This window comes from Cotesia typhae, unplaced genomic scaffold (genome assembly GCF_013202065.1).
Source record: "Cotesia typhae breed Kobodo isofemale line unplaced genomic scaffold, CoteBio_Ctyphae scaffold_45, whole genome shotgun sequence".
Classification (NCBI taxonomy): domain Eukaryota; kingdom Metazoa; phylum Arthropoda; class Insecta; order Hymenoptera; family Braconidae; genus Cotesia; species Cotesia typhae.
Genome location: NW_027423777.1, coordinates 1,095,054 through 1,114,104, shown reverse-complemented (window position 1 = coordinate 1,114,104; position 19,051 = coordinate 1,095,054). Strand labels below are relative to the sequence as shown.

At 26.5% G+C, this 19,051-nt stretch overlaps 2 protein-coding genes across 2 annotated transcripts; one reads left to right on the top strand and one right to left on the bottom strand.

The window, feature by feature from the left end:
• Positions 1-335: 335 nt before the first annotated feature.
• Positions 336-4,230, top strand: LOC141536738 (uncharacterized). Its single transcript, XM_074257448.1, has 2 exons — positions 336-1,425; positions 3,071-4,230. The coding sequence occupies exons 1-2, from the start codon at positions 1,392-1,394 to the stop codon at positions 4,075-4,077; spliced, it is 1,041 nt and encodes a 346-aa protein (XP_074113549.1). The 5' UTR covers positions 336-1,391; the 3' UTR covers positions 4,078-4,230.
• A 4,461-nt stretch (positions 4,231-8,691) lies between these two features.
• On the bottom strand, positions 8,692-18,892 carry LOC141536737 (7SK snRNA methylphosphate capping enzyme). The gene is made up of 4 exons (XM_074257447.1): positions 18,743-18,892; positions 15,215-16,833; positions 11,924-12,142; positions 8,692-11,842 (listed from the first exon to the last, which is right to left on the bottom strand). The coding sequence occupies exons 2-4, from the start codon at positions 16,805-16,807 to the stop codon at positions 10,982-10,984; spliced, it is 2,673 nt and encodes an 890-aa protein (XP_074113548.1). The 5' UTR covers positions 16,808-16,833; positions 18,743-18,892; the 3' UTR covers positions 8,692-10,981.
• Between the last annotated feature and the right edge of the window lie 159 nt (positions 18,893-19,051).

Sequence of the window (19,051 nt, the reverse complement as noted above, 5' to 3'; positions counted from 1 at the left end):
TGAAAAAAATAAACAATTAAAAAAAAATTAATTATCACAATTTTAACAAATTTTCAAAAAAATTTATAAATTAAAAAAGAAAAAAGTTGAATATCACAATTTTTTAAAAAATTATATAATCCAAGATTCTACTTAGTATAATTCAAATTATACGGGATATTTTTTCGGATTATATCGAGTGTAATCTTACAAGGTATAACCAGAAAAATTACTTGGTCAAATCGGAGATTTCATTGAGTATAATACAAAAATAATTTAGTATAACCTGGATTACATTTTATATCATCTAAATTTGTTTTCACTACAGATTACACTGCATGAGTAATATGTGAAGATATGCAGGGTAATTTTGTTCTTACCGTGTACGTTTCCTTATATTATTTTATTTTGTTAATTCATTATCAATTAATACTTGTAAGTGGAAAGGGATGTAAAAGGCCATTTAGGCCATACATTATATGAAATAAATTACTACTACTACTTTAAACTCCACTCTCGGAATTTTGATGAATCTTTTAAATTTTATCCTCCTACGATTTTAATATTTTATTTATTAAAACGTATTTATACATCAACTCAGAGAAAACCTTTTTTTTTATCTGAAATTATACTTATGAAGTATTGTTCCTATCAGTATACAAATTATGAAGTCAAAATAAGTATTGTGATTATCACAATACCAGTGTATTTCTTAGAACAATGAGTATCGAATTCAGCTGAGATCTATACTCGGTGCAGTAATATATACAACAGCAACTTCCGAGTTTTCCCGCGTATTTTGTGTTTGCATTAATATCCAGAGTATGTATTGTATAGTAAGAAAATAAATCAAAACAATAATAAGTAATTGTAATTTTTGATACAACTTAAAAATTTTCTATTTATTTATTATTACACTGATAATTTCAATTTTAATTAATTTAAAGGTTATTTAGTAAACTTGAACGCGCCCAATCAAAAGGCGCATAATATACATAACTATACTAATGCACATAAAATGAAAAAAAAAAAACGGAAGATTTCGTTTTTGTTTGGAAGTGATGGAAGCAAGCTTTGTGAGTGCAGGCAGTGTCGCCAGATCGCGAGATTTTTTTACCCCCTTTTTTGAGTAGTTTACATGTATGCTAGGCGCGCTCAACACTGTAGAGGAAGTAAAAAAATAGCACGATCGGGCGGGCCCAGTGTGGCCAGATCGTGCGATTTTTTTACCTCCACTTTGTACCGCTTTCAATATAGTCAGATGAGAGTGTCCTACAAAGTGGGGGTAAGAAAAGAGCACGTTCTGGCCACACTGGGCCACACTCAGTTCGGCGATAACATTTATTCTCTCGTCAATGTCAAAGTCATCTGCGTCGAAGAACTATTAAGTTGGATTAAAATAAGTTAAAATTATGGACAATTTTTCCACCATTGGAAACGTTGATGGTAAGTAAAAAATTTTTCCATTGTTTTAAATTGTTATTTTTGACACAAAGATAGTAAGGTAAGTGTAGGTATTACTGCGGATTTTGTTATTTCAATTATCAATAAATCGTACTTGAGCTTTTTGAATTAAAAAAAATTGTTTATTGTAATTGAAATCTTCAAGAAAATATTTGCAAAGTAGTTTTACACGTACAACAATTGTTCAATTTGTTATTAATAAATTAAAATTAACTGGCTAACAGGTAGTAAACTATAGCTTTTTTGTGACTTTCTGTACGAAAAGAGGTGCTACTAAAAGATCTTTTTCTTTCCATAAAATGGTTCAAATTCAAAATTTTTTGCATATAAAAGTAAGATAACCCTTCTTTGTATCAGTTATGCATTAAAAATTCAATTTTTATCAATTAATATTATTTATTTAAGGACGCAGTAATTGGTACCAAAAAAATGAACATGCTTGTATTACTGCGAATGTTTTCAATAATCCGCAGTAATAGAAGCACCTCTATTTGTATGGATTTGTACCAATTAATACTGCGGGTGTAAAATGCATATATTCTACCCTAAAAAGAAAATATTGCCTGTCAATTGACAGTTCAAATTGCCTTTAAATTGCTCTTAGTTAAAAATAAATAATCTTAAAAATAAATTATAAACAGAAATTTATAAAAAATAAAACAAATGAATCAAAGTTGATAAAAAAATACAAGTGGTCATTATAATAAAGAATTTGTTGTGTTAAATTAAGCAGAAAAACTTTTAAACCAAGAAATTTTCATTAAATTAAGTGAATGTAACTTTATTCAAAATTTTTTCTGATTGATTTAAAAAAATTCAAAATGATTTGTGTTTCTTCGATAAAGCTAATTTTTTTTAATTACTATAAAAACTCTGCTTGTTATGTTATACATCATTATTCCGATCAATATTATTAATTGATATGAATTAAAATTACTTCAGGAATACGTTTTTCACATCCATTAATTTTATTAAACAAATAATTATCTTTCAAACGTATTTTATTAATTTTTTATATGATCCTGAAGTTGTTTAGCATTGAATTTGATCCGCAGTGATAGGCACGCAGTAATTGGGTCATTTGCAGTAATAGAGACAAGCTCCTTTTATGCCCGCAGTAATACATGCATGTAAACTTTTTTTTTAAATGCTTATTATTTGAAGAAAATAGTAGTTTATCGCACTATTGATTTTTTTTTAAGTCAATAATGAGTCAAAATTTGGTTGAAAAAAAAAAAAATTGTTGTTATTTTTGAAAAATTTAAACATAAAGATTTCGATAACTTTTTTGCCTTCTAAAGTTGGAAAAAATTTTGACTTTCATGTTTTTGGATAAAATTTCTATTTTTTTTTTTTTTTTTTTTTTTTTTTAATATCACAACTTTCTAAAAATTTATAAATTTTTTTGAAAATTTGTTAAAATTGTGATAATCAACTTTTTTTTTTTAATTGTTAATTTTTTTATGCATTTTTCAAAAAAAAAAAAAATATATCAATGAAATCAAATAGAAATTTCATTAAAAAAAATGAAAATTAAAATGGTGATCAATTAATTACTTGTAAATAATTATTAATCCGTCTATAATCAGAGGATAGTAGTTGCTGGAATATTTTTGTCTTTTTTCAGGACCGACTTATCGCGGGTCAGAACAAAAAAATTTATTTAAATTCAACCATTCTTTCTCCATCTTCTCGAGAGGGAGCACGTTGCAGAAGTCACCTGAATTTGCAACACCCAAAATTCCTGATGTAAAATTCAAGATTATCGTGGAAGAAGATAATGGTACTAAGACCATGAACTTTATAATAAAAAAGGACGATCCACGAAAATCTGTTTCAATAATAACACTAAAAATCGGTAGAGCCACTAGAACTGACCGCTTTGTTGATTGGACAAAGAAAGTATTTTTTAGGAACATACTACTTCCTTTTACTTCTGATGCATGCTGTAAAAATCACAATTATAGGTGTACACAAAGTGCGGATGGATACAAAAATTCAGTGACAGTGGATTGTTCAATTATTTGGGGCGGTTTCGTGGAAGATTTGTATTATCCAGACGTGAGTACTATCCTGAAAATTTTTCATAAAAATGAAGAATTTAGTGACGTAGTGATTAAAGTCGATGAGACTGAATTCAAAGCTCATAAGAATATCATTGCTGCCCAAAGTCCTGTTTTCTACAAAATGCTGACTTCTGACATGAAAGAGTCCAATGAAAATAGTATTACATTTCCGGACACTGACGTCGATGTCATAGAAGAACTGCTTTTGTACTTCTACAAGGGAAAAATGGACAAAGCTGAAAAATACGCTGAACTTGCTTTAAAATTATTCGAGTTTGCGCATATGTATGAAATTGAAAGAGTTAAATCAATTTGCGAATATATTTTGATTACTAAAATGACTAAAGGAAATGTATTCAACATTCTCTATAAAGGCCAGCTTTACAAGTCAGTTATATTGCAACAACATGCAATTACCTTCATCGAAATGAACGCTGCTGAGATCCGTGATGATGCCGCATTTGAACTCCCAGCGAGCTTGGGTTGCACTGAGTCAACTTCAACAACATCAAAAACTCTCCCAGAAAGCCCACAATTCGATGATGCTTTATTACCGTTCGACTTTTAATCAGAATGGTTTTTAGAAAAGTCATAAATATCCAAATAATAACTCATTTTAAAATAATTGATCCGTAACTCTAATTTTTTTCCATTTTACTGTATTACGTCATATGTAAAGTTATGTTTAAATTCAATTAAAAGTTTAAAAATAATTAAAAAATTTCAGACCATATTCAAAGAATGCAGAAAAATTTTAGAACTATAAAATTACTATTTATTAAAGTTAATTTTACTTAAAAATTCTAAGAATTTTTTTGCTTAATTTTTAAATTAATCTAGACGCTGTATTATCCTTTATTTTTTCGAAATCTTGGGCCATCAATTGTTTATTTGTTATATTTTTATGTTGTAATGTTGTCTGGGGTAGACATTATCGTTTTGTAGTTCTATTTGAAGTTCTATTCATATACTAGAGTATTTTGTTGTATTGCTTCAAATCAATATTACCAATAGATTAAAATCTATTCAAATACTAAAAAATATTCTACTCCCTAACAAGCAAGATTAGAAAAAAACAAAGAAATGACAACATTTATAACAATTTGTTTAAAGAGTAATTTTTTGAGGATTCATTATGTTTTTTGTTTTGGGCAATTTGAAGACGAAAGTTACTCTTATAAAATTTTCCTAAAGTTGATAGTTTCTAAGTTATGAATTTTTTAAAATTGAAAATTCTCGATTTTCAAAAACTTTGATGATTAATTACATATAAATGAATTACGTAATACTAGGTTTTATTTTTATGATCGTAAAGAAAAATATTAAAAGTTTTTATTAAAACAATAATATCCCATTGTAATTTGTAATAAATAAAAAAAAAGTGGTCAAAGTTATTGTATTTATTAAGTAAGTCGCTTGACTTGGCGGCGCATGCAGTTACTTAATAAATACAATAACTTTGATCACTTTTTTTTTTATATAATACAAATTACAACGGGATATTATTGTTTTAATAAAAACTTCTAATATTCTTCTTTACGATCATAAAAATAAAACCTAGTATTACGTAATTCATTTATATGTAATTAATCATCAAAGTTTGTAAAAATTTTATAAAAGTACCTTTCGTCTTTAAACTGCCCAAAATATTAAGAAAAAAATAACCAATCCCCAAAAAACTATTTTTTTCAACAATTGTGTAAACAAATGGTTATAAACAATTATTTCGGGATTTCGAAAAAATACCTGAGATATTCGATTTCAGCGGGTCAAAAAACATAAAAAAATTTTCATTTTGTACACCAACCTCAAAAGTTTACGAAAAGGTAAAATACAGCGTCTAGACTAAATGGTTTAATTTTAAAAAATTGTGTTCTTGATTTAAAAATTTTTTTATTTTTGTTTGAAGCTTATTTTTTTATCAATACTTAAAAATATTTTTTCTTCTTTATCATTTAGTTCGTAAAAGTATAGTTTATATATCATATGATATCTTATGAAGCTTAATTTGATATGTACACGATGCAATTTTTTTTTCTTCATAAAATTTTGTAATTTTTAATATAAAAATGTAATCTTACATAAATTTATGAAACTTTTTTGTGACAAAAAAAATTCAAGTTTGACGTCAATTTGTTCCTTTATATATAATTATTATGTAATATAATAAATAAAGCTATTATTTTGAATTTATTAATTTTAAGAATAACATAATGGTAGCTTGTTATTATTATTAATTTGTTTGATTATTGTGCAGTATTTTTGTGACATTAACTATTTTAAAATATAAAGTTTCATAATTTGTGGTGAATAACTAATATTATTGATTTTTTACATTTTATTTATTTATGAAAAAAAATATGACGTGATTAAGTGAGAAAAATAATTAGGAATTAGCTTCATCAAATTTTTGAAGTAAAATTATGAATTTTCATAGAATTTTTATATAAATTCATAAAATTTTTTTAAAATGTAAAATTACAGTTCATATTTTTTTTTTTTAAATTGTATTTAAAATCAGTAATTAAGATATATATTTCTAAAATTAATGACTTGTAATAAGTGTTTGTTATTATATAATTTTGAACTCGATTGGTTTTACCTCGTTTTTCGAAAATCGAGTTTTCATCAGATCTCGACGTTTTGAGATTCTAGGAAGCTTCCCTGACTATTCCCGCGAGGGTGTCACTATGTCTGTATGTATGTGTGTGTGTAAATATGTAAACCTCTTATAACTTTTAAACTGTTCAACCGATCAATTTCAAAAACTAATCAGCTCTCAATTGTGAAAAACCACGTCGATCGCTGCCAATCCGGTCAAAATCGGTTGATTCGTTCGAGAGACATCGTGAACGAAAGAAAACCGAAAAAAGTGTTTTTTCGGAGTTACTCCGGAATTTCTAGTTTGAACAATTGAAACTTAGAAATTCTTTATGAGACTTAAAAAACTGCGTAGAATACCGCCACCCGCGTAAAAATCGGTTTATTCATTTAAAAGTTATTGCGGTTTAAAAATCCAACAAATAGTGTTCTATGAAACTTCTATCAGACTTTTAAGCTCAAAGAGCGCAAAAGCATAGAAAAGGTATCTTTTTGAGCTCGAAAAGCTCAAAAAAAACGGCCATGTATTAACAAAATTAGCGGGAAGTTGCAGAGATGGCCTTTTTTAGGGTCAACCGTTTTCCTAATTTTTTTTTTTTTTAATTTCTTAAATTTATCTTATTTTTGCAGATGCTATGTATTGTATAAAATCATTATTACGAAACATTCTACTCATAAAAATGTAATATTGTTGTAAATTTCCAAGGGCGTTTCTTTACAAATAAATAAATAAATAAAGAGAGAAGAGAAAGAAGGGTTAACATATATTTTGTTGAAAAATAAAAATAAAAACGATTAATAATTTAATCTTAAAGATTTTATTATTATTCTGCACTAAATTCTATATTTCTTCGCGATTTATACAATTATTATTATGTACTATTTCAGTATGCACCTCAAATAGATATACAGTTATAATAAATATATTATTTGAAGCGGTCACTTGAGTGATTGCGCCCAAGTTCGATTTGTGCTTAATTATTCTGTTAGTTATCAAGTAAAAATTTTCTTATCAATTTATTATTATTTAATAAATTAATTATTACATTATGCAACATCAATGAACGACTTTAGTTATTAAAAATTTAATTATTATGTATAGGCAAATTTCCAAGGCAATTTTTTTTTATTAATTTTTACACGGAATCGAGCGGGACGTCATCACTTACAATTATTTCTTTACAAAGTTTGTGATATATGCTTGAAATCGGAAGATTTTACTGAGAAAGATAAAGTTTTAGAGAAGAAATACCTCAGTATACTTATTAATTCATTACAATTCATTTACAAAGCATTATTACACATGCATACATATTTCGTTCATTCCCTAAGTTACATCTTTATTTGATTATCTGAATTTGATAGACATTAATGGAAATAAATTATTAACAAATTTTATGTTCTTAAAAACTAAACCTCAACCATTGAACTTTAATTTTGAGTTAAAATAATTTTTTCACAACCAAAAAAAAAAAAAATAAATAATTTCAAACTTTAAAAATTCTAAAGAAAAAAATAAAAATATTTTTCTGTAAAACCAAATTTTAAAAATCGAAGTTTTGTAATTTTAAATTAAAATAAGAATTAAATTTTTCTCGAAATTTTTAAAATTTTCTTCGGAAAAAAAACTATTCCATCAAACATAAAATATTCACTCGGTTTAATTTAAAAGAAAAATTAAAAATTAAAAATAGACATTAAAACGTATTTTTTGACAATGTTTTTACAATCAAATTAATTTTTGTTTTTTTTTAACCAGGTAATAATTTAAATTGATAAATTGCTTGTTAATAATGTTAAAATAAAACTTCAAGACATCAAACTAATTAAAAAAATAAATCATTCGATAATTTTCAACATAGCTGAATACAACTACGCATCAATTAAACAATACTTTAATTTACTTTAAAAAATAGTAAATAAATAAAATTATTAAAAAAATTTTTTAATTTCATGTCCATTAAAAATACCTATTCCTTTATAATAATTTAATACTTTTAGTAAAATATAAAATTTGAAATTACACTTGCAAATCATTCAAAAATAAGTATAAGTAACTCGTATAAAATAATATCAATCAGTGACGCAATATACGGAAACTTATATTACATTAAAAATAAACATTTACGACTTACATTATTGATTTACAAGTTTATTAAAATTAATTGTTATTTATTATGATTATTTTGTTTTTACATAAAATGACTCACATGAACGTTTCGTCAATGAAAATTTACTTACAATTTATTTATAATTATTTCATTATTACCGATGTAAATTTTCATTAATGTTTACAAATTATCATAATTATTTTATTATTAATTAATTATATCGTAACGCTCAACATTACTTAATATTGTTCACTGTACGTTCAACGATTTAATATTCAATTTCTTATTAATTAATTATTTCAATTTTTCGCATTTGTTAATTTCTAAAGCCGAAAATCAGTCTTTTCATAAATTAATCAATCTATCAAGTTGAACTGTACATTGATTTGCATTAAAAAAAGGAATTAAATAAATAAAAAAAACAAAATTAAAATAAAAAACTCCTTTCCTTTTTTTAATTCACGTACTGATTTGAACAATATTGTTTTTTTTTTTTTTTTTTATACAGGCACTCTATTTTTCGGAATTATGGTAAATCTAAGTACTGCCTTTAAAAAAAAAGTGATTTATTAAACGCTTGTAAAATATCATTAAATTGATTAATAGTTGAGTTAATCTCAATTGGAATTTGAACAAAATAAAAAATACTATTTCGTAATAGAGTTAACTTAATTAAATACATTAAAGTTAAGCGTGATGACCAATAATAATACATAAATTAGGAATACGATTTTATAAATTATGTAACCTTGTTTTGTTACGTTTACACATGTTATAAACATGTGAAAATAAAAAAAAAATTTCGACTAGCTGCATGTTCCGCGACAGAGAATAAACTTTCTTCAAGTAGTCATATTTAATTATTTTACCGAATTAATATCTATCGTTATTTTCATAATATATATCACGTTACTAATGCCAAAAGGGCGTATAAAAAAAATTTTTTTTCTCCAACCAATCTAAAAATGTTTATAACATTTAGATCTGTAAAAAAAGTAAATAAAAAAATTTTTTTTTGTATACGCTCTTTTGGCTCTAAGATAAAAAAATTCTAAAGCCAAAAGGGCGTATCATTTTTTTTTAATCCATAATTAATTATTAGCCTTAAAAAAAAAAAAAGTTATAACACCGGTAAAAATAATTAATTTTCAAGTCAATTTATTTAAAAAAAATATGGATTTGAATTTTAAAAAAACCAAAATAATAGTTACATTCTATTTGAAGAAAAATGTATTTGACTCAATCACAAAATTTTCATTTCTATTGACCCAATAATCATATCTCTACTGATAAAGTGTAATGAATTATGTTTAATTGTACAAATTACAAAATCATATCAGATTAAAGTATTTTTCAAAGTTTACATTTACAAGCAATATATATTTATTATTTTTTACTTTCAGAAGCAAAAGATAATGATAATGGAGACGGCATCGGAGTAGTGCCTAGCTAAATTGATATTTTAGTTTCTTCTTTAATCAAATAGATATTCTCTTCAAATAAAATGAGTAGAAGAGTCATTATTTTTACCAATGTTATAGCTTTTCTTTTTCTTTAAGGCTAATAATTAATTATTATTACAAAAAATAATACACCTTTTTGGCTTTAGAATTTTTTTGTCTTAGAGCTAAAAGGGCGTATACAAAAAAAAAAAATTATTCACTTTTCCAACAGATCTAAATGTTATAAACATTTTTAGCTTAGTTGGAGTGAAAAAAATTTTTTTTATACGCTCTTTTGGCTCTGCAGAGCCAAAAGGGAGTAGATTTTGAGATATGCCCGTTTGACATTAGTAACGCGATATTATCTGTGCAATAGATTATTTTAAATTATGAGACTGTATAAAAAAATTGGCTGTACAAAATTAATAATTAAAAATTTTATCTACGAATTAAGAAATTTTAATTACAAAAATAAGGAGCTAAAATTTGAAAGGAAATTTTTGTAATTTTAGCTTTTATCAAAAGATAAAATAATTTTATGTTATTACTTCAGAAATAAATTATTATTAACATAAAAATATTTTAGCCGTTTTGAATTAAGCTTTAAACTGTAACAGAGAAAATAAGAAAATTAAATTCTTTCAATACTAACATCTGTTTTGTGATGAATAATTTAATGATTAAATTGAACAATGAAAATTATATTTCATAAATATTATTATTGCTCTAATCAGGTCTAAATTCTTCTATAATTCTTCTATAATCTTAAAATTTTGCAATATAAAAACACAGTTTTTAATTTATAAAAATTACTGCGCATGACATTTTTTTATATACAAAAAAAAATTTTTTTTTATCAATATATTTGGAGCCTGTAATAAATAAAATGAACCATATCCAATTAAATATATTACGGACTCTAAATATGTGAATAAAAAAAAAAAAATTTTGTATAAAAAAAAATATGCGCAGTAATTTTTACATTGTAAAATTTTAAGGTGCCTGATGATGTCAGAACAAAACTGGCGAAAGCCGCATATTAAAATAAATGAAATAAAAAACATAACATCATTTTGGTCTACAACATCCTGATTTAAATTAATTATAAATATTAATCAAAATATTTGCGATGAGAAAAAAATTCTCATTTGATCAAGATTAAAAAATTGCATAATTTCTTAAATAATCACCTTTTAAGTTCAAGCTCCTTAAATATCACTGCTTAAAAAATGTTTTTCTCTGTAAGAAAGACTGTAAAACATAGACGAAAAAAAAATTAAATAAGCACCTTGTTTATCATGAATAGCAATAACTAAATTTATGTATTATTTGCAACTGAATCAGAGATATTAGAATCCTTAGGCGGTCTCTGAGATTCCAAATCTTGAATAACTTGGGTGTAGTCACTGTCTACTTTTTTAAAAATTTGCTTTGGTATGACATCAATCTGTTTTTCTTCATCATCATCATCATCATTATCACTATCATCATTAGGTTTTTTTTTCTTAATATCCGACTGATAGTTAACTTCATTGGTTTTTCTTTTACGCTCATTGTCAGTTCTCGTGTCTACGTCATTAAATTTAATGTTTTCAACATGCCTAGTAGCGTCATCACAATCAGCGCTAGTCGTGACAGAAGTTTGTGGTTGGACAATTAAACCGTCGTCTGTTTTGTTGCTGGGGTTTATCGAGACATCAACGTAGCACATCTTTTCAGGTTCAAATGCCGATAGACTGTTTTCATTATGACTGGGTGTGTCGTAACAAGGCGTTGAACTCGGCGCGTAAACATTTTCCAATTGTTCGTAATGACTGCTCATTGATTCGCTGCTGCGTTGACTCAAATTTGATAAATTTCCACTTTGTTTATTAACTGGGCTCTTGTGTATTGGAAATAAGTCACGCTCAAATGCACGCATCTCGGAATCTTTCTTCTCCTGTGCTCGGGCTACGAAACGTGTTATTTTCGACGGTGATGGTGCTGCTGAAACTGGACGTGACGGGGGACTTGTTCCGGCTTTTTTGAATAATTGTATTGGTCGCTGGAACCCTTTTGATGGGTGAGGGGGAATTGAGACTACTTCGCACTGGGTGAATCCTACTTCGGGCGATATCAAGTATTGTGTGAATTTTTGAGGGAAGAATTCTATGCTGTGATAATTTCTGTAAGTTCGCTCCTTTAGGAAAGAAAAAAAATTACTTCATTTAAAATTTTTATAAAATTCCTACGGTGAGTTTATGAAATTAATAATACTTACGGTCAATCCTTTCTTTTTCCCATAACTTGGCCAACCTTGCGCCTCTAATACTAGAACTCCACCGGGACGCAACTGTGCGTGCATACGCTTGAATGCCAGTTTCAATCCGGCGTCACCGTGATTTAAATGAATCCATTTGGTGATTGACAGACAGAGAATTGTATCGAATTGCGGTTGTTCGGACTTTAATAGAGAATCATCTTCGAGTACGTAGTTACCCTAAAAAAAATAAGAGATCATTATAAAATTTCGTTTTTTCGTTTGTTTTTTTTTTCTTCAAGTAAATATTGACCAATTTTGTCTTGATAAAAAAATTAAAAGTATTTTTTTTTTTAATTCTTCACAAACTGTTTCAGGGTAATTATTTAGTTTTATAGTTCGCAATTTTTCAACTAATAAAAATTTTCTATAAAATAATTTTTTTGAAAAATCACTGATTTTTTGGTAATTATTTACACGTGCACAGAAAGAATAAGATGACACTGGATATCATCCCAGATTATACTGAGTGAAAAAAAATTTTAGATAGTAGCTAATATAAATCCAGATTACAATGAGTATAATCCTGATATTACACAGTATTAGATAGTATCTAGATTTTTCTAGCTACTATTTGAAATTTTTTTTACCACAGATATTACTCAATATAATCTGGGATGATATCCAGTGTCATCTTATTCTTTCCGTGTGGGGTCCACCATTATAATTTTCATTTTTTTTTTAATTTTGATATATTTCTTTTAAATACATAAAAAAATGAACAATTAAAAAAAAAAAGTTGATTATCACAATTTTAACAAATTTAAACATTTTTTAGTAGTTATCACTACAGTAAATAATGACTCTCATCTTAAAAAATTACAGTTTCAAACAGTAAAAATTGCCATTTCACTATACAGTCCATACTATGAGGAGAAGGGGAGCTTAGACGAGACGAAGATCTCACTCTGGGAGAATTTAACATTTGAAACAGTAAAAATTCTACTCTTAAAATATATATTTTACCAGTCCAAGCAAGTCAATAATTATAGTTTTATTTTTAGCGTTGCGTTTAAAATTTACCATTTTATTTTGTAAATATTGACGTTGTTTGTATTAGAAATTTAGTAACTGTATTTTATACTTTTTACATATCATGCGGTCATTTTTGAGGTACCAAATAATAAATATCGAAGTCGAAATTCTTAATTATTATACTTCAACATTTTCGACATTCACATAGCGAATATTACTGTTTGAAATAGTATTTTCTTCCATATAAAGTGTTATGTCGGACTTAACGTCCGACATTTTTATTTTATAACAAATAGAATTTAATTATTCATAAATAATTTTATGTTCTTACAACTAATTATTTTATACATTTATTTTATTTTTAAAATTTTGTTATCTTCAAATTTATCAATAGCATTTTCAAAAGAAACTTATTTGAAAAATTTAGTTTTAGTTGGGCCTGACCATACTAAGGGATTTGAGCCTGAACAAATACCCTAATAGAATTTTAAACTTTGTCGAGATCCGAAATAGAAGTTTTCGATAACAAAATAAATGTATATATAAACAATAGTTTAAATAAAATAAAAGTAAATAATGATAAAAGAAAAAAATAAAAAGGAATGTTATGATTATTCTAGTATCAACAGAAGAAAAAAAAAATATATATATGTTGATAATTTAAGGAACAAAATTTAATAACTATAATTTAAGTTTAAACAAAAAACTAATGACAATTTGTAATCTATACACAAATTAATTTTTATCTAACTAATTTAATATAAAAATTTGGTCACAGTAAATAATTTAATGTAAAATAGTACACATGTATGTCTTTGGCTATGCATAAATGCGCTTACGTATACACAAACACATAGATGTATAATAGAGCATAAGAGTAAAGGAGAAGCGATATTGTATTCTGACCCAAGTAGAGGGGACTCATGCAACATTATAGAAAAATCTAAGAGAGAGGGCAAGGGCTCAAGGAAATAGAAAAATAATTGGACATTATTTCTCCCATCTAGTAAAAATAAGTAACGCCCTAAAATTCGACACCTTTACGATTTTTCAACAAAAATATCTCTCGTTCTCCTGACGTCCTAGTGTTAACATCGAAAAAGTTTTTATAAGTTTTAATGAAACCACGCGTCAGATTAAAAAAAAAAACAATTGTTAGTAAAGTAAATTTCAATTATGTAAAGAAACGGTAACAATGACATTTAAGTAAGTTCTTAATTGAGATTTTTATGTTTGTTTTAATAATTCAAATCTTTGTATGATAATTTTATAATATATTTATTAAATTGAATTCATTTTCTTATATTATAACTTCAACCCCTTCCCATAAAGCTTCAGATCCTTATCTATTAGCCTAACGGCTAGGATAAAAATAATTAAATTTTAGTTGCGTTTTCGACGTAACAAAAGAATAAATTGTAGCATTTAAATGATAAATATTACATAGTGATTATTAAAATCACGATTTTACTATTTGAAATGGTAATTTTTAGCAGTTGATCATTACTTATCATAAATAGATTACTATTTATTACACACAGTAAAAAATTTTGCGTCAATGAGTCAAAAAATTTTTTGTTAAAAATTTTTGTGTTAAATATTCAATACTTTTTTGTGTTAATTTACTACAATAAATGTTAAATTTACACATAAAAGTGTTAAATGTTTAACACAAAAATTTTTACCACAAAATTTTTTGACGCAATAACGCAAAATTTTTTACTGTGCAGTTTACTTTTTTCTGTGTACTTTTCAAAAAAAAAAATAAATATCAAAAAAAGGTAAAATAAAAATTTTATTTAAAAACATGAAAGCCAAAATTTTTTTCAACTTTTGAAGGCAAAAAAGTTATCGAAATCTTTATTTTTTTATCATAAATGCGTCGTAAAAACAAGCAGAATAAAAAAAAAATAACTAATGTTAATTTTTCACCTTGCTATGGCCAAAAATATGGTGGACCCCACTTGTAAATAATTACCAAAATTTTTTGAAAATCTGATAAAAACATAAAAATATTGAAATTTCTTTTCTAAATCGTTTCTCTTGATATAAAATTTTTGTTAACATTAAAAGCTTTAATACTAATCAAAAATTTTATTTCAACCAACGTTCATGATTATCATCGTATGTTCATAGTGAAGTGAAATAACAAGAGAAAAAAAATCCAGTGACCCTAAAACTAAATAATTACCAAATTTAACAAGATTTTATCAGCTTTTAATTTAATAAAAATATTTTTCGCATTATGCGGCGTGCAATAAAATTTAAAGAACTCACCTGTACAAATGTAACATTATAAGGAAAGCCTTTATCCTTGTTTTTCTTTGTGAAACCTGGTACATCAATCGGACCATAAGTAATGGGCATGGACATCGGAAAGAAACTAGAATCACAATCATTGCTAGTACCAGCTTCATCATCATTACCAGCCGGTGATCTAGCACAGTTAACATAATGTTTGATATTACTTCTAGCGATCCCAATCAGCTTCCGATCAATATCAATCCCCGTAACACTTCGTGCTGCTAAATGTCGTGCTACTGACAAGGTGATGTGTCCAATATTACACCCGATATCAAGAATATCTTTGTTATAAAAGAGTTCTCTGCGTTGTGCAAAGACCGTCAGCCGAGGGTCTATTTCCATGTTAAAATTGCGATATCCATAATAGCGATCATAATTACCAAACTGATAGCGCGCATTTTTCGGCTTAAACTTGGGAATTACTAATCCGTCTTGTCCTTTCTTCTTTTTGTCCTGGTTAGGTCTGTGAGGCGGCCTGACCTTCCAAGCACCGGGTTGGGGAATTACCGGGCTGACTATTTTATCTTTGATGTCAACCTTGCGCAGCCGCTTATCTTTGGCTTCCATGTCCAAGCCCTTGAGTCGTAATTTGTTCTTGTCTTTCTGGGGACTTTGGGTTTCAACGCTTGTTTCTTTAGATTCTTTGCTATCCTTGAGCTGCTGCGTCAGCTGATTGATTACAAGCTCATTTACGTTAGCTTCTTGTAACTGTAATACCTTGTCTTCCTTAGATGGCTGCGAGGGCGCTGTGATCGCGGCGACAGGTAATGCTGGTAGTGAAGCTGCAAGCGACAAAGTTGGTACTGCTGGTTCTGCAAATACCATTTCCGCCGTTGTAATTTCAGTGGACTCTTCATCTGGAACTACTGAAGTCAACGACATGTCTAAGGTCACCATAGCCGCTGTTGGCGCTTCAGTAGAAGTTGGAGTTATTACTGGCGTCGTTGACTCCGTAGACGCTTCTGATGACGAAGAAGATATTGTTACAGTGGCTTTTGGGTTTGATGATTTGAGCAGAGTGAGCTCATCAGATTTTAGCTCCGTTGTTTCGCTGCCGCTGTGACTTACATCTTCTTTTCCAGATCCGGATGAAGCGCGCTTGCGTTTTCTATTGCGCCGCTTTGAAAACTTCTTTGTTGGTGATATCAATTGCTTTTCATACTCATCGTCATTGCAGTTGCTTAAATTGAGCGGGTCGTTTATATTCGGGGGTATTATTACTTCGATTGTTCCCTTACGGTGTTTTGGTGTTGGTAATGGACTTGATTTAGGCGTAACAGCATTCATAGCACGATTTATTTCTTCATCTTGCATACTGTTTAAATTTAATGGATCACAAATATTACCACCGAGTAAAAATTTTGTTGGAGGGATTATTCCCCCATCTTTTTTTCGCCTCTTGTACGGCGGAAAAAATTTATTTGTATTTCCGCCGGTAAAACTTTGTGATCGTTTACGGTTAAATTTAAAGTGACGTGATTGATTAAACATTTTACGAGTTTTTTCATTTTCTTTTTTACCCACATGACCGACTTTTGATGTGCGATCTACTTGAGCCGACGACATTTTTTTTTTATTGCTTTTTTGTTTATCTGAAATAGAAAAAAAAAATAAAAAATTATTTCCTACATACTTGTTTTATTTCATTACCTGGGAAGTTTCGGTATTGAACCTTAAGTTATAGTTACCAATTATTACAAGGTAATTAGTTTTTAATTAAATCAACTTGTTCCATTAATTTTAGTAATTAAATTCCTAATTTTTAATTAATATCAAATATTTGATTACCTTATTGTTAAAGGCAAATTGAAAGTTTTTTTCTCGATAGCCTCATAATTAATTTAAGTAAATATTCAGATAAAATTGAATTGAAATTAAAAAGACGAATGAATATGCAAATAACTTTTTGCTCTAAGGCATAGTAATAGTAGAAATTAAAGAAACAAAAAACCAATTATTATTTAGCTTTTTATTTTTATTTTTTACCAATTTAAATTGTAATTAATATACTGAAGATAAGAAAGCTTTTAAATTATTTTTTCTAATGATATATTTTTGGCCTTTATTGGAGTGATAAATCAAGTTATTTGTTAAAAAAAAAAATTTAACTTGAAAAAATCTATAAAATAGATTTTACATCATTTTATTGTCACTTTCTTTAAACAGTAATCTTTTTTTACCAGAAACAAAATTCAATTTTGAATTTTCTCATAATTTTCAAATTTATTAACTTTTAAATAAAATATTTCAATTGTAGCTAGTTAAAACAAGTGAAAAGAAAAAATATCTGTTCATAAAAAAATTAAGACATTAAAATTAGCTGTCACTTGACAATTTTTTTATTTTTTTTAACAAATAAATTTGTTCTAAAAAATTATTTTAAAAAAAATTGCATTTATAGTTTTTTAAACTTTTTAAATGTCAATTTTTTTTATAAATTTCTTTTTGCCATAATTTATTTGTTATAAAAATTCTTAAAATTATCAACTATCTGCCAAGTTAATTTTCATCAAAAAATATTGTTCTATTAAAAAATGATTCAGAAAATTATAACTTGACACAAAAAAAATTTTTAAGCGAAAATTTTAAAAATTCTAGTGTGATTTATTAAAAAAATTCCAAAAGTTTGTTATATTTTTTGTTTGTAATTCAAGATATTATTATAAAGAAAATCATCTTGATTTTGAGCTACTCAAAACCAATTTAATTTAATACTCAATTTGTTATAAAAATAAAAATTTAATTTTTTTTGAATTTAAAATAAACTTTTTCTTTTTTGTAATTAATTTACAACGAAAAATGATATCAAATAATTATTAAAAATAAAAAAATAGAATTTTTACATGTCATCAAAGTTAGCCGACATTCTAAATTTTTTGATTTTTTTTAATAGTTAAATTGAAAAAAAAAAATATATATTTTTAAAAAATTGCACTTGCAATTTTTGAAGTTTGTTACACGTGCAAATTTTTTTTTATTTTTTTGTGATAATTTTTTTAATAAAAAAAAAATTCTAAAAATTTTTAGACGTTGGCTAATTTTATATTCACAATTTTTATTTGTAAAACAAAAAAATTTTTTAAATTGTAAAAATTTTAATTACCAAACGGAACAAATAAAAAAATGAAAATCAAAATTATACCTGAAAAGAAAAAAAAATTGGTTGTGATCAAAATTTTTTAAATGATATAAAAATAATAGTAATAATGATAATAATATAAAATATAAAATATAAAACGAATAGTAAATTAAAAATGATAGTTAAATAGCAATAGGCGATAAATTACAATAAAATAATACAAGCGAGAGAGTTTAGTAGTGTGATGTGTTGAATAACATTGATGTTGACGAAGACGTGAATTTATGTAAAAATTTATCGTTCCCGCGTCAGCACATGCGCAGTAAGTAGTTTACACAGTCAGAAAGCGGATGGTAAGTAATGCCTAAATCTATTATTCCTTATTTAATTACTTTATGTTAGTATTTTTGTAAATTACATACCTTCAATTTACTGTAGGTCGAATTCAGATCAATATTGCTGCTCTCAATGGTTCCATTAAGCACAATAATACGGAATTACAGGTTAATATGCGACACTGAGAGTTTTAACGACACGATGTCCGACCATCAACGATGGCGAATAGTTGCTTGAGATATAATATTCACTGGCCTGCTCTTTCACCACCATTTTCCATGTGGGAAGCGCTCGTGCGCTCGAGACTAAATTATTCGGGTATTTTCGTAACTATTCGGATTCCCGCTTTATTTCGGTCAATCAAATTATTTCTTTTTTATTACTTAGATAATATT